This window comes from Sander lucioperca, chromosome 2, assembly GCF_008315115.2.
Source record: "Sander lucioperca isolate FBNREF2018 chromosome 2, SLUC_FBN_1.2, whole genome shotgun sequence".
In the NCBI taxonomy this organism is placed as follows: Eukaryota; Metazoa; Chordata; class Actinopteri; order Perciformes; family Percidae; genus Sander; species Sander lucioperca.
Genome location: NC_050174.1, coordinates 45,613,843 through 45,637,404, shown reverse-complemented (window position 1 = coordinate 45,637,404; position 23,562 = coordinate 45,613,843). Strand labels below are relative to the sequence as shown.

Below are 23,562 nucleotides of genomic sequence, written 5' to 3'. Positions count from 1 at the left end.
ATTGTGGAGAAACTCAGTTTTACAGATGGTTCATTAACTACATTTATATTGTGCTTTTCTAGTCTTAATCACCTCTCAAAGAGCACAGCTCTATTGATTACATCAACTAATCGATTAATCGACAAAATCATATAAGTGTTAGTCGACTAAGAATTTCTTTAGTTGAGGACAGCCCTAGTCTCAGCAAGCACTGTGTAGTGTGTTATAACGTAACGCCACCGAAACGGCGACCCTCTGTAAACGTTATGAATTCAAACATGCCAGTTTGTGATATTTTGTATTATGCTGTTCTTGTCTTTACTAAAATCAAAACTAATCAAAGGGCAGAATGCTCTTACAAATCACGAGTACAAATATATATATATATATTTGAAGTTTAGCCCTATACCTTAACTTGCACTATTTTATTTTATTTTTATTTTGTCTAAGATTCTGATTTTGCTTTTACTTGTGTGATTTGTTTTTTTGTTATTTAATGGGCATTGTTAGAGGTGCTTGAGACCTAAGATTTTCATTGCCAACGATACTTAAGTTATTGTTGTGCACATGACAAATAAAGAACCTTGAACCTTTCACAAAATCATTTGATCCATTGTCAACATAATTATTTTTTATATTGCAGCTTTAAAAAAGGGTGGTTGTACAGTAAAGTATTGATATCCACTTTCAAGAGGCTATTCCAAGCTGCACATCTAAATCAGAAGTAACACTTTTCTGTACTTTAAGACACATTTATTAATTTACTACAATATTCATCTTTATTACTCCTGTACTTAAAGTGGCTATATGTAACTTTCAGTTTGTGTTGATTTTAGCGGCCCCTTTGCGGTAGTGTTTTACCACTCCTGCTGTCGTAAAGGTCTTGTCTTTACGGTGCTGTAGATTATTGAGTTAGTATTACCGGGAGGTCATATAGTTACGATGAATGTTTTGCTCCGACAGAAAATCATCCATTTACAATAAGAGAATACGTTACAGATGCATTGTTGCATTTCAAGTGTTGCATACGGTAACTTAGCCTACTTTGGGTGTCTCATTAAGAGTTTGTTGTAGCAATCAACGTAATAATAACTTAGATTAATATAGTGCATTTCATGAAACCCACGGACGCTTCACTGTGGTACAACCATACCTGAGGACCAATTTGGGGACGGTTTTGAATCATTTAAAATCCCGTAATTGTCTCCATCTGTTGAAAGCCTGACCGAGTGTGACTCGGATTTCGCCTGTCATCTTTCACTTTCCCTTTCCTTTTTAGCTTTTAGTTGTTCTTTGTTTAATTTCCTTCTTTTCTGTGATGGCCCTGCCCCAGTATCAGCCATAGCTACAACAGATAACTTACATACAATTAGGCCCATATAAAGAAATCTCCTCATAGACTGTATATTATTACAGTCTATGGGCTCGATACAATAACGCAGGCTTTTCCGATGTTACACTGAAATCTGTGACCCGTCAGAATGTGTTACTGTAGCGCCGTCTACCTGCCGTAAATCATTTTGTGACTTCGCGGGAAAAATCAAACCCGGGCAGATGCATTAATAAAAACTATATAAAAATAGCGTTCTTTTCACTGTTAGTCTCATTTGCTGTTACAGATCATTTATGATCATCAGATGAAACATTATACAGTTTCAGAAACATTTAAAAGTTACATATAGTTACTTTAAAATAGCCTACTATTGTTAGTATAATAATAATAATAATAATACATAGTAATTCTACGCCCTGAAATGAGTTTATACATTGAACTATGATAAGATCTTATTTGACTCGAGTCATAACTTCCCCCCCTTTGACTCAATATTATAACAGCTGGGGTTTAACAAAACGTCATTGTGGACGATCACACAATTTTTCAACATAATTTTGGTGTTTTTGACCCGCAGCTCTTGAACACTCACTAATACCTGTTGGGAGCATAGACAGTAGCCTATATATAAGGTTGGGAGGAGCCACACAACGTTTACTTCCGCAACAACTGAGCTCGGAGAGATACAGCGCAAAAGAGGTATCATTCTGCCTCCTTTTCCGCGCATTGAAACCACTGTGCGTCTATTCATTTCATGGGAAATGTGCATGTTTGGCAGTTTGCATGGGTTCTCAGGGAGACACATCTTGCTCACTTTTAAGTGAGCAAGATGTGTCACTTTTAAGTGAGCAAGATCATCAACCAGGTACTTAAAATAGACTCAATTACCATACACTTTACACAGACTACAATTAGGCTACAAACTCACCGAGTTAATATTGGAAATTCCAAATAAGGGTAAGTGGGAAATGAGTTTGATTTTGAAAATACAAGAACACTCGGGTCTGGTTTGATTATGTGAACATGGTGAGGGTGTATCTCTTTTTCTTAATGTCATTTCGTGGCTGACAGGAGAGTCTTTAGGGTCTAGACCTCTGTGCTGTATAGACGATCTTTGTTACTGGTGTCTACTTAACACTACTAAGGTCGGTTCATGGTTCACTCTCACACAAACCTAACGTGACTCAGATGGAGACGTAGATGCTGTCTCTTAGCGTGCCGTGTACCATATTTACGCGGCTGTGTATTTTATTATAAATAGAGAGAGACTACAGTAACTAAGTGAATTCCTGGGTGGACATTAAGGGATTTAATAACATGGACGGACGCGTTTGAAACCTGACGCAACACCACTCACCGCCTGCTACCAGCTAACTTACATTGCTAGTTAATAATACTGTGAACCATTTGTTAGACTGATATTGCAACCTCGGACTATCGTTTACTGCGTTGTGACAGCTTAAATTGAACTTGTTATTGTAGAGCTACCAATACAATAGTACAATAGTAGAGCTACCTACAAATACCACTGACATATAAAAGACAAATACCCCTGTAGCTACGAGCCACAGAAGACCGGAAGTACTTCCCTTCAAAATAAAAGTAGGTGTAAAGAAATAACTAAAGTCGTTTCTGTATCTTCTGAGTGATCGTTATGTGTATCACTATGTGTCCACTTGTGAGTGGCTAGATACTTTTTTTTCGTTATTACCTAGTTTAACACTCATCGTACTTATAACTTTCTGAATAACTATCCTGATAAGCAGCATGGGCATCAGAGTAGCTGTGAGCTGCACCGTGTTGTATACCCTACTGGACGTGGTTGTCACCACTGTCATATACACACACGGATCACACTTGAGCATATTCAAAAAGGATGCCCTGAACTTTAACATCCTCCAGTCAGCATTGGATCTCTGGGGGACTGTGCTGCTCAGAGCCTCCCTCCTGCTAGGAGCCTCCATAGGGGTGTCATGGAATAGAAAAGACGGCCCACCGAGGGTCGCAAAACTCACCACCCTCATTATCCTCCCCTGCCTGATCGTCGCCACCTACGCCTTGGCCAAGCTGCTGATGCTGAGCGAGCTGGGGCCTCTGAGCCACCAGCCCTGGATCCTGAGCCTGATATGTTGGACTTGTGCCTCTTCTCTGGGTGTCCTGCTGCTCTGGAGACTGCTGGGGAAGGAGTCCAACTCAGCCAGCAGTCACTACAACAGCAGCAGCAGCAGCAGCAGTGGAGGAGAAGGGGGCTCTCAGGACACTGACAAGCTGGTGGAGACAGCTGGTGAGGAGGAGCAAGAGGTGGGGTTTGAGAGGAGGAAGAAGGAAAAAAAGGAGGAGGGAAGCCAGGAGAAGGAGAAGACCAACTCTGGGGCTACACTGGGACGTCTGCTGCTCTACTGCAGAAAGGATGGTGGGCTGCTCTCTGTAGCCGTCCTCTTTCTCATCATCTCAGCTGTGTGTGAGTGTCTCCTTGATATAGTATTATAAACCAGTCCAGTCAAAGTGTTTAATCTTGTCTGTTACAAATGGGGCTTGGTATCGTTTAAAAATGTCGATACCAATGCCAAAACCGCAGGGACGTGCACTGACATTTGGAGTGGCTATTGTTCTAACCTGGAAAAAAGGCACCATCATTTCTGCTTGAAGTACTTCAGTCAAATCCTGTAAATATAACACATATGCTTTAAGCCAAGGGTGTCAAACTCAACAAACTGTATAGTTTATTGACATGCTTTATTTAAACAAAAAAATAAATTATCTTTGACTGTATTATTATATATATCTCATATAGCCTTCTCACATAGAGTTTGGTCCACATAAAGCCTGAAAAAATCAGCAAAAAATGTCCTTAGCCATCATAGAATTTAGCAAATCAATGCATTCTGATTTACATTTTTAAAAGCAGGCTACCACACAGCCAACTCACAACAGCCTTTTTCACAGGCCTGAATATACAATATAATATACAATTTTTTTTAATCGAGAATCGTTTTTGAATCGAAAATTGATTTTGAATCGAATCTTGAGCCTAAAAATTGATATTGAATCGTGACATTTTCTGAATCGTGTACCCCTAGAACCTAAGTTGATATGCAAGCCGGATCAAAATGTGCGAGGGGACGGATTTGGCCCGCGGGCCTTGAATTTGACACATTTGCTTTAAGCACTTAGTTAAATTACGTAAACATTAACTACATATACGTATGCGGAGTTCCCTCCCCTTTCGGTGGACCTCATGGGACCTTAATTCAGAAAAGAATATGCATGTTAGTGAATGGGGAGAGACAAATTATTTTTTGATCCCGTTTGAATTCAGCCATGGATTACAAATATGACATACGTCAATTTTAAAAGATAATCTTTCAACAGAAGAAAGTCTCAGTTTATTGTAGGTTTGTCGTATGACCACTTAGTTTAGTGTGAAACCGCTCAGTGAACTACATCTCTCGTCTCGTGCAATTTGCGTCACCTAGTGTAGAATATTAGCAGTTAAAGTTGTATTTTGTGGTCATAAAAGAGCTGTGTGCAGTCATTGAGGAACTGGTTCAAGGACATGTCTCTGACACATAGAAGGTTAAGCTTAACCTTTAACTATAGTTTAAGCCTTTTATGGCATAAGAATGCATTGTGTACCAGACAGATAAGCAGAAGAACAAGAAAAGGCAGTTCAAGTTAAACGAATAGAAGAGGAAGTTGCACCACGCAGAGGCCCCAACCTTGGTGTGTGTGTTTGTGAAAGATAACAGTTTCTGTCTAGAAACTAGGAGACCCCCTTAGATCGGAGTTCATTCGAACTGAGATCCTGGTGGACCAGGCTCTGACTTGATGTCTGTTGCTAGGGAAACTTAGACTCTTATACTTCAACAGTTTGACAATAATCTGTGACTTTTCTTATCTTTTAAACTGACGAACATCATATGTGTAATTCATGGCTCAATTGAAACGGGATAAAAAAATTGGTCTTTTCCCATTCACTACCGTTCATATGTTTTCCGAATTAAGATCCCATGGGGGTCCACCAGAAGGGGAGGGACTTTGCTTCTCTATAAGCACTTAAGATAAATTCTGTAAACATTACATATGCTTTAAGCACTTCAGTTCAATCATGTAAACATAACATATGCTTTAAGCACTTCAGTTAAATCATGTAAACATAACATATGTTTAAAGCACTTGCTTCTGAGAAAAGTACAGAGGAAAGTACAAATTGAAACGTAAATGTTTCCCATAACCCAAAATACATATGTGGGTGTCGTACTTACATTACATCTGCTTGTATAATCTAGCATGAGATTTAAGAGGCCAAACCATCACATCCCTGAGGTTAAAATGCAGTAATAGAATTTCACTACATTATATTGTGACAATTAAAAATAAAGTTTGTTTTCAAAATGATACGTTAATATAAGGCAATGTTGCACGACGTGATGCAAACGTTACAAGCCGCACATTATTCAAGGCACAAGTGGATATATATTTTTTTTACTATTCACAGGGCATTTGTCATTATCTCCATAACTTTAAAAACTCACATGAAGGCAGAAGGGCTTTCCTTGTCTTTCACATGCAGTGCTCTGTGTGGGAGAATATAAACAGAGTCACGTGACTGGGGGCAGAGGGCATCTCTGAGTTATAGTGGCAAAATAAATCAACACAAAATTAGATGATATGGTGATTTAATTTGATTTAACTTTACTAATGATGGGCTTATTGTATTGATGCAGCCACAACAGCAAGAAAAGAAAAGAAAGAAAAATGTATTTAGGCTCTTTCTCCATAGGGGCAGCTCCGCCAATCGGGGCAAACGGTCTTTTGCCCGGGAAACAATAGCCCGTATCTGTGCATGTCCCTGCAATACCGTGACTTCGATACCAGTTCTTAAAAAATACTTTTTTCAATACCAATTTTATAAAACAAAAAGAAATTACAACATTACACCTACGTGAGCCCTGTCTCTGTGCGTAACGTAGAGTTTTTCCTGCCTGACTCTACGACGTGTAACGCTAAACAGCCAATCACAAGCATTATTAGATCTTGGTAGAAGCATGCTGCATGCTTATTGGCTCATTGACGCTGATGAGATTTACTTCTTAGGTATTGAAATTGGGCATTGAATGACGAGTCATTTTTCGATACTTGATACTTTAGAGGCAATTCGGTCAGTGTCTAAAAAGTATTGACTTCGGTACCCAGCCCTAGTTACAAAGGATTGCAACACTATAGCTCAGTGTCTTGGCATCGCTTAGAGCACCTTTACTAGTACTGAGTCTATTGTTTATGACTGTGTTACTCATTCCAGATTATACAACACTTAGCTATTGCTCTCATTATGCGCAACTAAGTGGCAACACTTCAATATCAAAGGTAAAACAGTCATGGGCTTTGTTGTCCTTATGTCTTACACAGACACATTAGAGAGAGGAGATAAAAACAGGTGTGAAAGGACCTTATAGCACCTTATTGAAGATGCAGTGCATTTATTGGTGCAGTGTTTTTCAGGACATATACATAATAGCTCACTGTTACATTCTGATCACGATTGTTTGTGGTTCGTATCCTACCATCTACTGGCTTGATCTCTGTGAGTTGATTCTAAAAGCAGTTATGAGATCTTGAAGCACAAAGCAGGGTTCAGTTCACAATGTTCTAAAGACACACAAGAATATACACATTTTCTAACAATCTCTCCATGACGTGAGAGTAGATAAGAAAGGCACAAAATTAACCTAGGGGTTAATAATATGTGTACCACGTCGACCGTTCTCTGGGATATGTTTTCATGCTAATCGAATGTGTCTCTAGCTTGAAACAAGCTAGCACAAACCGGTGATTAGCTTATAGCACTAGCCTTCAGGGCAGAGGGTAAATTGCTATTTCTACACCAGTAACGAGGCTCAAAATATCTTTTTAATAAACTGTCTGTACACTTACAAAGTTCTCAATGCTTCGGTTTACATGTAGGGACCCTCCTTATGCTACTGTTGAAGTGTGGGGCTATTTTGAGCCTTGTTAGTGGTGTACAAATAGCGATTTACCCTCTGCCCTGAAGGCTAGCTTTATACGCTAATCAGCGGTTTGCGGTATCTTGTTTCAAGCTAGAGACACATTTGATTAGCAGGAAAACATATCCCAGAGAACGGTTGACTCGGTACACATATGTTTAATTTAATTAACCCCTAGGTTCATTTTGCAACGGAATTGTCCTTTAAAAACGACTTCCAACAGTGTAAATTAAGACCCCTTTAACAAGGGCTGCAACTAACTTTTATTTTTTATGAGTCAGACGATTATTTTCTCAGTCAATCTTTGGGTCTATGAACCATCAGAAAATAGAGAAAAATGGCCATCTCTGGAATATTTGTGAATATAAGTGACTTATTAATTCCGCCTTACTGTTAAACTAATTTGACGGAATTTCTGAAGTTCTTTTTAAAAACAAATGTCTTATAGTTTTCACTAAGCATCTTGATAATTGATGGCATGTAGGACAGTTTATGATGCGTATGAAAAGTCATTTCCACTAAGACCCAAAAATTCCTGCATGTGGCCAGCCCTTACATTATATTTCGGCCTCTCTCTCTAACCTGCAGGTGAAGCCTTCATACCGTACTACTATGGGAAAGCAATAGACAGCATTGTGGTTCACCAGAGCATGGAGCACTTCGCTAAGCCTGTGATCACACTGTCAGTGCTGGCCTTTGCCAGGTGAGTATCAGGAGACCATCAGAAGACGTGATATGTGTCATCACTAGGCCCAAAACGGAATCTGGAGATTTTTTTTTCACAGTTTCAGCGGTGATCCAGAATGTTTTTCTGCTTGTGGTGGAGATGTGTTAACATTCTGAGTTTTATTTTATTTTTGAATTTGTTTAAAATCTGCCGGATATTCTGCGGAATTCTGTCTTTTTGTGTCTTGTTTCCGTGTTGCCCTGGTCATCACTGTGATCCTGTGGCCATTTTCAAAATAAAACAACTTGCCTTAAAGAGACAGTAATTACAGATCACTATAAGGTGACACAGGTATTTGTTTATATCAGTGGTTCCCAAACTTTTTCACAGCGAGGACCCCTAAACGGACACAAATTAGACCACGGACCCCCATCTGATAGGATCTTTGCTTTTAGATGGGTTTTTTTGTTGTTTTTTTACAGAAAGTATATGAAACCCCTTACCAAAATAGTCATACATTCTGTCATTGTGTCTCGTCTAGAATCTTTGGTCTGAATTGGGCTTAATGTATGGATGGAATTATAAAGAAAATAAATGATTCCCCTTTTTGCTGGGGACCCCCTGGAACCCTCTCAAGGACCACTCTTTGAAAACCAAATATGACATTGTTGCAACTAGAATTCTGGCGTTTAATTTATTGTAACCCTAATTATTATTGTGTTGGCATTTTGCCATTGTTGGACAGTACACAGAGGTGGGAGGGATCAAGAAAGCAAGTGTAATAATAAATGAAGTTGTATGGCAAAGCTGCCTGACTAGATTTGAAGCCAGAGTGGAACATGTTGTATGGAACGTGTTATATGTGCCAAACCAGACTTAAAGGGTAACTTTGGTTTATTCAACCTGGACCCCATTTTCCTATGTTTTTGTGTGTAAGTGACTGATGGGAACAACAATCTTGGAAACTGGTCCAGTATTGAGCGAGCCTGTGACCAGGCAGCTGCGAACTGAGCTGCAATGTCACCCTATTGGGGAAATGGGCATCGTCAATTTCGTCCACTAAAAGTGCTGTTTTTGCCACTGATAGGCTCAGGTTGTTATTCTAAGTGTCTGACAACATTATGGAAAGGATTCCGACCATTTTTGAGGGATTAAAATTTTCTTTGTTTAACCAGAATTAGCTCCGAAATCGCTGTCGCCAAACCCACCAGACTCCATATAAAATTAAAAAAAAAAAAAAACAGCCAACATATTTTCACATGTAAATTGGTAAACTGTGTTTTTTTTTTCAACCAAAACTGGAGTTATGATGATTGGAAAAATGGAAAGATGAACCACACAGGTGTTTTTAATAGTTTTATTTTGTGTCTGTCTACTTTGAATGAAGCGTATTTTATGATGATAAAGTTTACATGGAGTAAATCGTGTCTTTAGCGATAGCAATTTCGCAGATGTTTTTATGTTTGAAAAAAGGATCTTACTTTTTAACAGAAAGGTCGACATGCTGAGGCCCGGGTAGCTCAGTTGGTAGAGCGCGCGCCCGCATGAAGAGGTTTATTCCTCGACGCAGAGGATCAGAGTTTGAATCTGATCTGTGGCGATTTCCTGCATGTCTTCCCTCTCTCTCTCCCCTTTCATATCTAAGCTGTCCTGGTGATTAAAGGCGTAAATGCCCCAAAAAAATAATCTTAAAAAAAAAGAAGAAGAAAAAATACATCCTTGGAAATCCTTTCCATAATGTTGTCAGACACTTAGAATAATAATCTGAGCCTGTCAGTGGCAAAATGAGCACTTTAGTAGACATAAATTGAAGGTGCGCAATTGCTCATTTGTTACATTGCAGCTTTTTTCGCTGACTGCCAACTGCAGCGATCTTGCTTAATACTGGACCAATGTCAAAGATTGTTGTACCCATCAGCCACTTAGACTCTAAAACATAGGAAAATAGGGTCCAGGTTGAAAAAAGAAAAAAATTACCCTTTAAATGCTTTGTGACATGACATGTTTTGCCCTCTCCTCAGTTCCCTTGCAATGGGAGTACGTGGAGGAGTCTTCACTCTGACGATAGCAAAATTAAACCTTCGGCTTAGGAACCATCTCTTCAGAACTCTGATGAGGCAGGAAATTGGCTTTTTTGATGAAAACCATACAGGTGATATACATGTGATATCTGCACTATTGTTTTCTCCCCCTGTGTGGGGGATAGAGCAGTCCTAATGTTATTTTATGCCGATATCACCTCGTAGGTGACATCCTTTCACGTCTGTCAGCTGATACCACCCAGGTGAGTGACCTCCTTTCCCTGAATATCAACATCTTCCTGCGGAGCACCATCAAGGGCATTGGCGTCTTCATCTTCATGTTTGGGATGTCCTGGAAGCTCACACTGGTGGCCATCATGGGATTTCCTTTCATTGCCGTTGTCTCTAAACTTTATGGCAATTACTACAAGGTAAAGTAGATTTGTGTATGTGTAAATCATTTTACAGATACAATTAAATTAACGTTTTGTATTTTTGTTTTCTATTTAAGAAACTGACCAAAGAGGTGCAAACAATCCTTGCAGATGCCAATAAAGTTGCAGAGGAAACCATTTCATCCATGAGGACAGTACGGAGCTTTGCCAACGAATGTGGGGAGGCCGAGTCCTACTATGGCAAGCTTTTGGTCATGTTCCAGCTTAACAAAAAACAAGCCCTGGCCTATGCTGGCTACATGTGGTCCAGTAGTGTATGTATCAGCAGTTGTCCATTCAGATGAAGATTTAAAACTCTAAACCTGTTTTTAGATTTTTATCTAACTTACTAATACAGTAGCTGTATGTTACAGTGCGGGCATCAATAGGATCTCTGTGTGTTTTTCAGATCTCAGAGCTTGCTTTAGAGGTTGCTATCCTCTACTATGGTGGCCACCTTGTAATAACCGGTCAGATGAGTAGTGGTTCCTTGATATCTTTTTTCATATACATGCTCGAACTGGGAGAATGTCTTCAGGTGTTTCATCAGTTTTATAAATATATTTTTCATTATCTGTGTATGAAGACACTTAACCCCTAAACCAGTTATGTATGGTTTACTTTATAGAATATTGCATCGGTGTACACGGGCCTCATGCAGGGAGTTGGAGCTGCTGAGAAGGTTTTCGAGTACCTGGACAGGAAACCCAAACACCCAGCTGATGGCACAGAGGCTCCAGACACATGCACCGGTGTGGTGGAATTTAAAGACATCAAGTTTGCCTACCCAACACGCCCTGAGACTGAAATTCTCAAGGTTTGAGGGATCTTGCTGCCATCATGTGTTGATAAACTGTACAACTCATTGGTTCCCGGGACCAGAGTCGGGGGGGAGGGGGGTCATGTCATGTCACTCCTAGTCTCGCATTGCCAGACCTATATCCACAGCGCTGTGGAGTAAGGTCTGGCTACATCACAAATACATTCCAGTATAGGTGAAAAACTCTCTGGGTTGTTTGCATTTCTTTAAACCAATCACAATCGTCTTGGGCGGCACTAATAGTGCGTGCCATTTGCCTCGGAAGCCGAAACTGGGAATGACGTCACACCTGAGCTGAACACGTTTCCATTTACAAGTCGGATTTTCACTGTTTTCATTAGCTATAGCCAGGTTAGCCATTGTTAGCAATGCCAGTTTATAACAACACATTAATTCAATTAAATTCAATTTTCAATTCAATTTTATTTAGGAGCAGTGTAGTGTGAGAGAACTTGGGGAGGTTGAAGACAAGTCGAGCTGCTGCGTTCTGAATGAACTGCAGGGGCCGGATGGCACATGCAGGCAGGCCAATCAGGAGGGAGTTGCAGTAGTCTAGACGTGAGATGACTAGAGCCTGAACCAGAACAGAGCCGCCCTCCTGCGTTAGAAGGGGACATATCCTTCTGATGTTATGCAGCATGTATCTACACGATTGGGAAGTTGCAGCAATGTTGGCAGTGAAGGAGAGTTGGTCGTCAAGTGTCACACCCAGGTTTCTAGCAGTCTGGGTGGGGACTACCACAGAGTTGTCAGTTGTTAAAGTCAGGTCTTGGGTAGGAGAGCCCTTCCCTGAAAGGAAAAGGAGCTCTGTCTTGTCAAGGTTGAGTTTCAGATGGTGTGTGGACATCCAAGAAGAAATGTCAGTCAGACAGGCCGAGATACGTGCTGCTACTTGAGTTTCAGACTCCGGAAAGGAGAGAAATAGTTGGGTGTCATCTGCGTAGCTGTGATAAGAAAAGCCATGCGACTGAATGACAGACCAGAGAGAGTTGGTGTACAGAGAGAACCCCAGTTTTGAGTGGGCAAGGTTCTGAGGTAGATTCTCTCCAAGTTACCCGGTAGGTTCGGTCTGTCAGGTAAGATGTGAGCAAAGAGAGCGCAGAGCCTGAGACACCCAGATCCTGGAGTGTCAAAATGAGGATCTGGTGGTTCACTGTGTCGAAGGCAGCAGAAAGATCCAGAAGGATGACGACGGAAGAGAGAGAGAGGTTGCTCTAACGATGTGAAGCTGCTCAGTGACAGTAAGGAGGGCAGTTTCTGTTGAGTGGCCAGCCTTGAAGCCAGACTGGTGGGGATCAAGAAGGTTGTTCTCAGACGAGTCGAGACAGACGAGGGGTAGCAGGATGTAGCAGGGTGTAGCAGGGCACTGCAGGGCATACAGTGTTGGGAAGGATACTTTCAAAACGTATTTCTATTTGTAATTTGTAACAAATTCCGTTACGTTACTCAGTCTGAGTAACGTATTCTGAATACTTGGATTACTTCCACATTGAATTGCATTTTATAAGTGTAGGAATGCGGCCATCACATACAGCTTACTAAACAGGCCTATTCTGGTGTGTTCTTCTATTCCAACTGGCTGAATGTGTACCTAAACAAGCAGATAGATTGTTGTATTTGTAGTCCCGAACTGCATACTACAAAAATCGAACCGCAGTCTAAGCTACCACGAGCTAATTTTAGCTAACGTTAGCTAGCATGTCAAACGGGGCTAGTCAGTCTTTCAACGGCTCTGGAGCCAGTAAATCAGCACGTAGGAGAATGTAAAGTTGCACGTCAAATATAAAATAGCACTGGCTCTGTTGTGCTGGTTCCGATGCCATTGTGACTGATCACGCAAATAGCTAATTTTTTGGATTTCATATTGGGGCTTCTGGGAAATGCATAGAGTTGCCTTAATTTATTCAGAGAGTGAATAAACTCGTGAAACAGAAGTATTGTCATGTTATCTTCATCATGTCATTAATTTTAACAATGTAACTGTATTCTAAATACCAACTATTTAAATTGTAACTGTAATGGAATACATTACTAATAATTCAATTATGTGCGAATATCAGCAATTGATAACACCAAACCAAAAATATCAGTTGCCCTTTAGCCTCGAAAACCCCTAATTTCTTTACTATATTTCAACTTTGTGATGTGTCTTGCAGGGAGTGTCATTCACTTTGCGGCCTGGGGAGGTGACCGCCCTCGTGGGTCCTTCAGGCAGTGGAAAGAGCTCCTGCGTGAGTCTGCTGGAAAACTTCTACCTTCCTCAGCAAGGCCAAGTGCTGCTGGATGGAAAGCCCATTCACACCTTCCAGCACGACTACCTCCACTCCAAGGTCAGACCACATCAGTGGGATTGATAGAGTTCAACATTTAGGACAGAAGGTGTTCTTTTAAAGTTAAATACTTGCATATTCTTTATTTGTCTTATTGCCAACAAATCAAACAAATGCAAAGACCAAAACTAATAATGTGTAAGTCTGACTCAGTACTTTCCAACTTTCCTTCCCTGTTTGTGGCACTCAAACCCAAACCAAGATTGTTGTTCCCATCAGAAATTTAGACACAAAAACATAGAAAAATAGGGTCCAGGTTGAAAAAAACCTTTACCCTTTAATATCAACAACTTTTTGGCAGAGAATTTTTCGTAACGTTAATTAAATCATCATTTCGAAGTGAAACATTATAAACTAGGAATACAGGCTCCATTTACTTTAGATAGCACAGACGAACTGATGTGGGAATTTTTTAGATTATTTTTGGGCATTTCCGCCTTTAATTACTGGGACAGCTTAGATATGAAAGGGGAGAAAGAGAGGAAAGAAATGTAGGAAATTGCCACAGGTCAGATTCAAACCCTGTTCCTCTGCATCAAGGAATAAACCTCTACATGTGGGCACGCGCTCTACTAACTGAGCTACCCGGGCGCCCAAACTGATGTGTTTTTAATAGTTTTTGGACAACGGAACTCTATGGCACAGAGGAATAAGATATATCAGACTTTTGCTACATAATATACTTGTTACTGGGATCAATTCATTGTTGATTAAGGTCTTCCACACATAAAACCATCCATTTGTTATTTTGTTTGCGCAGGTAGCTCTTGTGGGCCAAGAGCCTGTGCTGTTTGCCCGGACGGTCGAGGAGAACATCACCTATGGCCTGACTGACGTCCCAATGGAGACTGTGGTGCAGGCTGCCATCGAGGCGAATGCTCACGATTTTATCACCTCCCTCCCTACAGGCTATGGAACAAGTAATTATTATTTATATGTGTTCGTTTAGTGGTCAGCTGTTCATGGATTAGTAAAGAAAAAGATAGATAAGCCAAGACACCCAGTCAGTAATCATAAAAAAAATTATATTAAATAAGATTTTAATATTGCCCTCATACTAGCTTTCCTGTTCTGTTCTCCTGCTAGAAATCGTTAGTTTTTAGGCTCAATGGGATCTTGTCTCCAATTAACATCTCAATTATTATGTTTATTTTGGAAGAGTACTGTGGGTTTTATAAAAAGGAAATGGAGCTTCATAAAGATGAAGTCATGCAGCAGAATTACTGCTCCTTTTTATTCACCAGGTGTTGGAGAGAAAGGCACCCAGTTGTCAGGGGGGCAGAAACAAAGGGTGGCCATTGCAAGAGCTCTCATCCGCAACCCTCGTGTTCTTATCCTGGACGAGGCGACCAGCGCCCTAGATGCAGAGAGTGAACACATTGTGAGTGAAAGGCAACATTAATGAACTTTTGAATGTGTCAGAGAGCTGCTGATTCATCTCAGTGACAATTTTGTTAATCTCTGATATACTGTATCTACTGCAGGTTCAGAAGGCTCTAAACAACATCATGCAGGAGCGCACGGTGTTGGTGATCGCCCATCGGCTCAGCACTGTGGAGAAGGCAGACAACATCATTGTGATCGACAGGGGCCATGTGGCTGAACAGGGGTCTCACAGTCAGCTGATGGCCAGTGGGGGGCTATACTACAAGCTGGTGCAGAGGCAGGTCCTGGGCATCGAGACAGGGGCGGAGGTCCTCAACAAATCCGAAAACCTCAGCTGGTCTGATGGCGGAAGGCAGCGGAGAAGGCAAAGCAGCAGTGGCAGTGAGTCTGAACACAATTTGCGCTACTGAGAATGAACTGCAGGGTGTGGAAATGGGATTGGACTGTTGGAAGGGTTGATTATTTATGTATATTCTGGGATTCAAACCATATGTACTGTAGAAACTATTTTGTGCAGAAATTCAGAAGTGTAAAGTCTCCTCAATCCAGGAGCTTAATATATTTTATTGTAATTTGATCATGTCAGAATCAGGTCAGGTTGAGATCCATATGATTATAGACAAACTGAGAGGTATTATGAAGTAAAAAATATAGTTGAATGTCTTAAAACATATCATAGAGCAGTGATTCCCAACCAGGGGTACTTTTACCCAGGTAGAGACATTCTGATACCATGTCCTTCCCGATACTGATTTTGATACCTGAACTGAACATGGCCGATACCGAGTACCGATCCGATACCATTGTGTTAACAATTATATATATATATATATATATATATATATATATATATATGTGTATGTATATATATATGTGTATGTATATATATATGTGTATGTGTATATATATATATATATATATATATATATGTGTGTATGTGTATATATATATATATATATATATATATATATGTGTATGTGTGTATGTGTATATATATATATATATATATATATATATATATATATATATATATATATATATATATATATATATATATATATATATATATGTATGTATGTATGTATGTGTATATATATATATATATATATATATATATATATATATATATATATATATATATATATATATGTGTGTATGTATATATATATATATATATATATATATATATATATATATATGTATGTATGTATGTATGTATGTATGTATGTATGTATGTATGTATGTATGTGTGTATATATATATATATATATATATATATATACTGTGTATATATATATTATTGTTGTCAAAAATGTTTGGGCATTTCCGCCTTTATTTACCATGATAGCTTAGATATGAAAGGGGAGAGAGATGGGGAAAACATGCAGGAAATTTCCGCAGTTCGGATTCGAACTCTGGGCCTCTGTGTAGAGGAATACATATCTACATATGGGAACACGCTTTAACAACTGAGCTACCCATGATGTAGTGTACAGTGCACGTCCAACTGCAGTTCTGGGCAAGACCCGCACTTCAATAGCATTCACGCTGTACGATTGGCCAGGTGTTCATGCTCACGGGAGGCAACGGAACCCGATTGGTTTAGGTCCCCTGACCAATCGGCTATCCTAACCTGATACCTACTAGGTTAGTGCCTGACCTCAACCAATCGGGCTGCTTCGTAGGGCGGGTCTTGCCCAGAACTGCAGTTGGATCCATAATTATGCATACGCTGCACCCTGTAGGTTTAGCAGGTTAAACCTGATTCTGAATCACAAACAACAGGCTCTTTTAATTAACACCTCAGGAACCTAAACAATCATATATGATCTAAAATGGCACCTGTGATTCATATTTTAATCATTTAATAACCATTAAACTTACAGACTTACAGATTTTTGCAGCTAAAAGCTAAGGAGTTAGCCGTCATAGGGGTGTCTTTGGTGTCTTTCTAGCCTTTATAGGAGTTTTTCTATCCAGCCTGGAACTTGTGCCTTTTTTCGGAGTTGTTGAGCAATAAATCCAAACTCTTACATCCTAGATTTATCCACTTGATGTCCATAATTTATCACGTTTTCGGTCATTTCTGCCACTAGCTCCGTGCTATCGTCTAGCATAAATCTCCCATGATGCTTTGCGAGACTGTGTTGATGTTTTTCAACCAATGGAAAGGCAGGTCCGTCACACATTACACCTTACATGGGAATCCGAGCGAGAACAAAGAGTATATAGTGGGAAAGATAGATCACTCCAGGGAATCCGAGTGAGAACAAAGAGTATATAGTGGGAAAGATAGATCACTCCAGTCTATTACCATTCTACAGAGTAGAATGGCGTCACTGTTTTGAGATTTGGTGTACATTTGGGCCATTTTTGAAGAAATGTAAATAGTTTGTCCTTTATATGAGTTATAATGTTCATTATGTTTATTTTTGCACTGTATGACTCCAAATATATAGGAGAACTGTTTTAGACAACACACATGCTTGTGTAGCATTGCTGTGTGTGTGATATCAATAAATATAACATTATTATTTTGATTATTGGCATAAGTGAATGTCATGAGGGCAAAAGCGTCTGGACTTTTTTTGAAAGAAATTATATATTTTGTCAACTGTATAAGTTATAATGTTTATTTCTTCACAGTTTGACTCCCAAGACATATGAGAATTGTTTTAGACAGGAGATTGGCTTAGCTTGTATTGCTCTGTGTGTGATATCAATACATGTTCTGTTTTATTTATTTATTTGTCTTTAAGGTCCTACAACCTTTTTTTTAAATTCAAGTGACCTCACTGCAGCACAGATATTCTAATAGCCCAGTTTTTCCTGAAAAAAATTATGTTCATAGATTGACTGTGGACAACAGGGTTGATGTTTTACAAGCTTTTTTAGAAAATAAAACCAGACGGACCAGAGGTTGTCAAAAATCCTTTCAATCAAAATAGAGATTCCTGTTCTGAGTAACAGGCATTATTACTAATACAAAAAAAACAAAGAAAAGAAACAAAGCTCCTTGAGCAGAAATGGATAAAGAAAAGGGTCTTTTGAATGGTAAGTTGAAAAAGCTTTCAAAGCCCTTCCAGATGGTTCCCTTGACAGGACTAAAGTTATTTGCTTGTACGGTCGATGTGAACTGAGTTACCATCGGAGTAGTCGAGTCTCAAATACCGCTTGAGCATTAAAAACTTGAAAAAATATCCCTCTTTAAAAATTTTAAATCTTGGGATATTTTATATATATAAGAGTATTTGAGACTCAACTACTCCATTGGTAACTCTTTATGTGTGTGTGTGTGTGTGTGTGTGTGTGTGTGTGTGTGTGTGTGTGTGTGTGTGTGTGTGTGTGTGTGTGTGTGTGTGTGTGTGAAGTTTGAATATATGGAATGATACTTGAATATATGGAATGAAACTCTGAATTTATTAGGGCTGAAACAATTCCTCGAGTAACGCGAATAATTTGATTACTAAAAATCCTCGATGCAAAATTATTTGCCTTGAAGCTTCATTTATTTACTTTCAATGTTACCGACGTTGTATCGTTCACGGTGTTTCCGCACGGATGATTATTACTGTCGCACACCAGGCTGACGCTGCTGGCGACACATGCCATGAAAACAGATTACAAAATGAAGAAAGAGAGCGTAAATAGTGAGGGGCTAAGAGAAGAGACAGGCTGGAGAAAACGACAGAAAATCTGTCCAAAGTTTGGAATCAGTTCAGACATAAATAAAACAAAATCTCTGTACAGTATGTCTACTGCAAAATCGAACTAGCTTACCACAATAATAGCACAACGTCAATGCTTCAGCATCTCAACAGAAAACATTGAGTCTAACTTAATCATCCATTCCACGAAGCGGACCCGACAAAAGTAAATCAGAGTCGTATGGACAATGAAACTACATCAAACACAACAACTACCAAAAACAAAGACAAGAAAATACCACAATTTGGTGACCACAATTTGATCTAAAGAGCCGACTTGTTGACTATTCCTTCGGAAAAAGCTGATTGTTGCGCACCATTTTCTCTCACTCTCTTCACGGAGAAACAGCTGATCAAGTAGCATAAGTGTAACAGAGCTGTGTAGCATTGTAATCAAATATATAAATGAAAATAGGTCGAGTATAACTTATATATACTTATAGGCATACAGATCAGTCTCAGGTTGAAACTTGTAGTTCTGAAAGTTAAGTTGCACAACTTAAGGTCATGTTTATGTATGTTTAATGTATGCCTTAGTTTGAGGTTGTTTTTTTTTTAAAACATAGAGCTGCAACGATTAATCGTTTAATCGATTAGTTGTCAACTCTTAAATTAATCGCCAACTATTTTGATAATCGATAAGGTTTGAGTAATTTTTTAAGACAAAAGTCAAAATTCTCTGATCCCAGCCTCTTAAATGTGAATATTTTCTAGTTTCTTCTCTCCTCTGTGACAGTAAACTGAATATCTTTGAGTTGTGGACAAAATAAGACATTTGAGAACGTCATCTTGGGCTTTTGGGAAACACTGATCCACATTTTTCACCATTTTATAGACCAAACAACTAATCGATTAATCGAGACAAAAAATCAACAGATTAATCGACTATGAAAATAATCGTTCGTTGCAGCCCTAAAAACAATGTAATATGGCACTTAAATGCACTTAATGTTTAGTTTTTTGAGAGATGATATTGTAAGCAATGTAGGCAATAAAAATGTTGCTTTTTCCGAAAAGTAAACCAAACTATTGTATATTATTGCTCTTCAATAAAACAAAAGTATTTCTTATCCGATTACTCGATTAGTCGATGGAATAATCGGTAGAATACTCAATTACTAAAATAATCGATAACTGCAGCCCTAGAATTTATATAATTTATATAATGAATCTTGAATATATGAAATGAAAGTCTGAATATACTGAATGAAAGTGAAAATATTTAATAAAACTCTGATATATATATATATATATATATATATATATATATATATACTGTATATATATATATATATATACTGTGTATACGTATATAACAGCTGTATACTACTAAGATTGCTATCATTGTTGTATGGCCTGGCTCAGGTTAAAAAAAAAACATACAGAGAATGAATGCCATATATCTTTTTTATCATCTAGTTTGACAGTCAGTCATAACTGAAAAATTAACATAAATAAATGAATCTAGAAACAAATAGCAATTCCAAAAAGCTGTATCCACAATTTAGTAAAATAAAAAAATTTAAAATTGTATATAGTACAGTAACAGTTCAAAACGGTAGTGCAACTGACTTCCGTGAGGCCAAATGTGAGCAGACCAAACCGGAAATCAATTGTTCTTCCCCGTGCTGTGTAGGATTGATTGTAGGGTAACTTAACTGAATTTTAAAAAATAGAAATTATAATTTGTTCAAAAGAATATATACACATATAAACATGAAGTACACTTTAGCACCTGAACACTACATGTTGCAGTTATGTAAGTCAATGGATAAATAGTTTAAACATTCAGCTTCACTCCAAGTAGTAGTGGTCTAGTAGGCTAGCATTAGTATGATTGCTGACCAAACCAACCTTAATATTGGCAATTCAATTGTATGAAAAAATTAACAATATCCACTTTTATAAAAACGGATAGTGTTATATATTTGGAAAGTACATTAGGAATCAAAGAAAGGGTATGCAGGTTCATCTGACAGAGCTGTGGGGTACCTCAGGCCAAAAGTGGCATTGCCATTGGAAATAAAACTTGAATAAATGAATGGCTACTATGACCATTACATGGAAATACGGGTGGAAAATAGCAATTGTGCTAAAACCTGGCTGCAATGCATCTCTCCTTGTTTTTATACAAGGTTAATATTTAATTGTGCATTGTCCTGTCTAAATAAAATGACATTACATTACATGTAACTGATATATTATCTTCAAGAATAGGTGATATGCTGCAGTTGATGTACTGTATGTTGTGTGTTGTTTTATATACGTCATCATCGCACTCCAGACAAATAAATGCACTATTGGACTTATTTGCACTACCACCATGACACACACTCTCATAGAGCACCTTACCATGCATACTGAATCACAGAGTCAGTCCCTGCCCTGTCACTGCAAGCGTCTCATGCTTATACCCTTAGTACATTCATGTGGATTTTTTATTTAGTATCTTTTCTTTTATTGTCCATATTATTCATGTGGATTTGTTATTTTATCATCCTGTTTATGATGTATGCGTATGTTGTGTGTGATGTCTTTAAGCTACTGGGACCTTGAATTTCCCCTTGGGGATCAATAAAGTATCTATCTATCTATCTATCTATCTATCTATCTATCTAAATTATTGTTTAACAAGTCTTCCTCAGGTTTTGTTTTTTACTTTTTTATGTATTTTACAGTAGCAGGTGTAGAAATGCTTTGTGTTTCTTTTCAAGGCTGTTCAATTTCATGATTTGCAATTCCACAAGTAAGCTGACTACAAAGAGAAGACAGGTGCCTTCTGTATGTTGAACTGAACTCACAATAGAGATCTATGACTGTCTGTGATGAAGATACATTAATTAATGACTCTGACATACATAACGTAATTGTATAAAACACTATAAATAAAAAATGAATGTGTAACACTATACTGTATGTCTGCCTTGGAAACAAACATGTTGGATTAAAACCAAATGCTGCATTTAATGTCTCCTTGTAAGCCGCCCATTCAGATTTCAGTCGATGTAAATATAGATGTTGAAACAGGTTGTTTTCTCCGGCCGGCAAAATACAATAAATCTCCCTTCATATTCATATTTATTGTGTTGTTTAAATATCTTTTTGGAGCAAACATGCTTATATTACGTCAGGTAGAAAACTAGAGCCAGTCCCAACACTCTCATGCTCTCTTTGCTTTTTCATTACTGCCATCTGTTGTTTAGTCAGTGCACGATGCAGATAAGTATATATTATTTTAACCAGAATCTAGTTGTGATTACTTTAATTTACAAATAAAAAGAAGTAAGAATTAGTTGACAGTCGAATTTAGTCAAATATTCTGCCAGTGCTTCACCCATAGAAAAAATATAATATTTCTATGGCTACACCTTAGTAATTGTTCAATTGACGCCAATTTTTGGGTTTTCCGGTAATAGCAATATCTCTGACAGCACGTGAAGGCAGCACTGGGCCTGTAACTACTTCCTGTAAGGGAAGCCCAGTCAGCTGTCACAATCTGTGAAAGGCGAGAAGAGGGATCACAGGCGAAGAGAAACACAACCAGAGCTAAAAATGTCTAGTTTTTTCAACAAGTTTAGTGCTTACACGATGACTCAACTCAACGAAATTCTGGAGGACGACGAAAAACTTACAAAAATGGTACAGGAGATGGATGAGGTATGTGAAGCTATTCGCTTTTGTAATCCAACGTTAGCTTCTTGCTCCTTTTTCTCGGTCACTGTTGTTTCCTCAGCCCTTTGTTGTGCTTTACCAACATACTCTCGGTACAGTCACGGAAATGGTTGCTTCGAATCACGTGTGGGATTTTATCATGTGTTGTCAACCGAACTTCAACGTTCTGAAACCTAAAATAGGGTACAAATCGTTAACCTTGGGACGGAGCAAGGGCTAGCATTGTCTCAAGTTTTAACTCGAGGATTCCCAGTTTGCGACATTGTTGCTCCATAAAAGCTGTACTTACCTAGACAACAGAAGCGCGTCTACACTTATGTATGAACAAGAGTACTTTTTAATAACCATATTATTGCTGAGTCATTTTCAGAAAATATTAAAATTTAAGCAATGGCCTAGCTTGGACACTTTGTTTCAGACTTGTCGTCATGCCAAACTCCAAACAAATCTGCCCATTTATGACTGACGGCACATACCGAGGAAAACGATACTTAACACCCTTATCTAAAATATGAATTATTAACCAGCTCATTGAACACCAAGATCCATAAGTAATACTTACAACATTATAACAACAAAGATGTCATTCTTATCAGTAGCTGTAATGGTGAATAAAGCTATATGCTATATGTGTATACATGCTGAATAGGTCTAAAGTGATACTACACGAAGAAGGTTATGTGAGGCCGTTTGCAAAGTAACATTAATAGACTTTCAAAGTTGCCTTCTCCATACAGACCATTGCCTTTTTTTTCTACATGGCCTTGGTCCAGTAGCACAAGGACTCAGCAATTAACGTGTACCTGCATTGCACTCTATCACCTTGTCATGACAAGCAGCTGATAAGGTCCGTTTTTCCACACAGGAAGCGATTACAAGCCACAGTCAAGAGAAAATGCCAACAGATTTGACACATTTTTATACAGCATTTGTGCTTCTGATAATTTCCCACACTTGCTGCTGCTTCCAAAATGGTCAATTCCAGCATGCGCTTTAATTTACCCTGCTGAATCAGTCCCACCATATCCCTGTGTTGGAAGAATTTTCCCACCGTGTTCTTCTTGCCCATAAAGTGCAAACTCTTCAGGAAACTCTTTCTTAAACTACAGTTTGGACCCAATCCGTAATTGGAAACATTAAACACACATTGTCAGGACACAGGCAGTTTTCTTGCCTGTTGTCATGGTGCTGTGTCTTCACTCTGGCAG

General features: G+C 38.6%; 2 protein-coding genes across 3 annotated transcripts in view; both read left to right on the top strand.

Annotated features, from left to right (window-relative positions):
• Window positions 1-1,986: 1,986 nt before the first annotated feature.
• On the top strand, window positions 1,987-15,807 carry abcb9 (ATP-binding cassette, sub-family B (MDR/TAP), member 9). The gene is made up of 12 exons (XM_031296560.2): window positions 1,987-2,132; window positions 2,166-3,773; window positions 7,906-8,020; window positions 10,006-10,136; window positions 10,231-10,436; window positions 10,517-10,714; window positions 10,849-10,977; window positions 11,068-11,256; window positions 13,416-13,589; window positions 14,350-14,509; window positions 14,834-14,970; window positions 15,074-15,807. Exons 2-12 carry the CDS (start codon window positions 3,080-3,082, stop codon window positions 15,383-15,385), a joined length of 2,445 nt encoding a protein of 814 aa, XP_031152420.1. The 5' UTR covers window positions 1,987-2,132; window positions 2,166-3,079; the 3' UTR covers window positions 15,386-15,807.
• The window catches only part of vps37ba (VPS37B subunit of ESCRT-I a), a 29,353-nt gene continuing 21,017 nt past the window's right edge, over window positions 15,227-23,562 (top strand). The window contains exon 1 of one of the 2 annotated variants that reach the window (XM_031296564.2): window positions 15,227-15,360. Coding sequence is in view for 1 of the 2 variants with exons in the window: in XM_031296563.2 (XP_031152423.2) it covers window positions 22,235-22,339 (105 nt within the window). In the remaining variant the exon portion in view is untranslated. Of the gene's footprint in view, window positions 15,361-22,124; window positions 22,340-23,562 lie in introns of those variants that run through there. The other variant, XM_031296563.2, reaches the window with a different exon arrangement.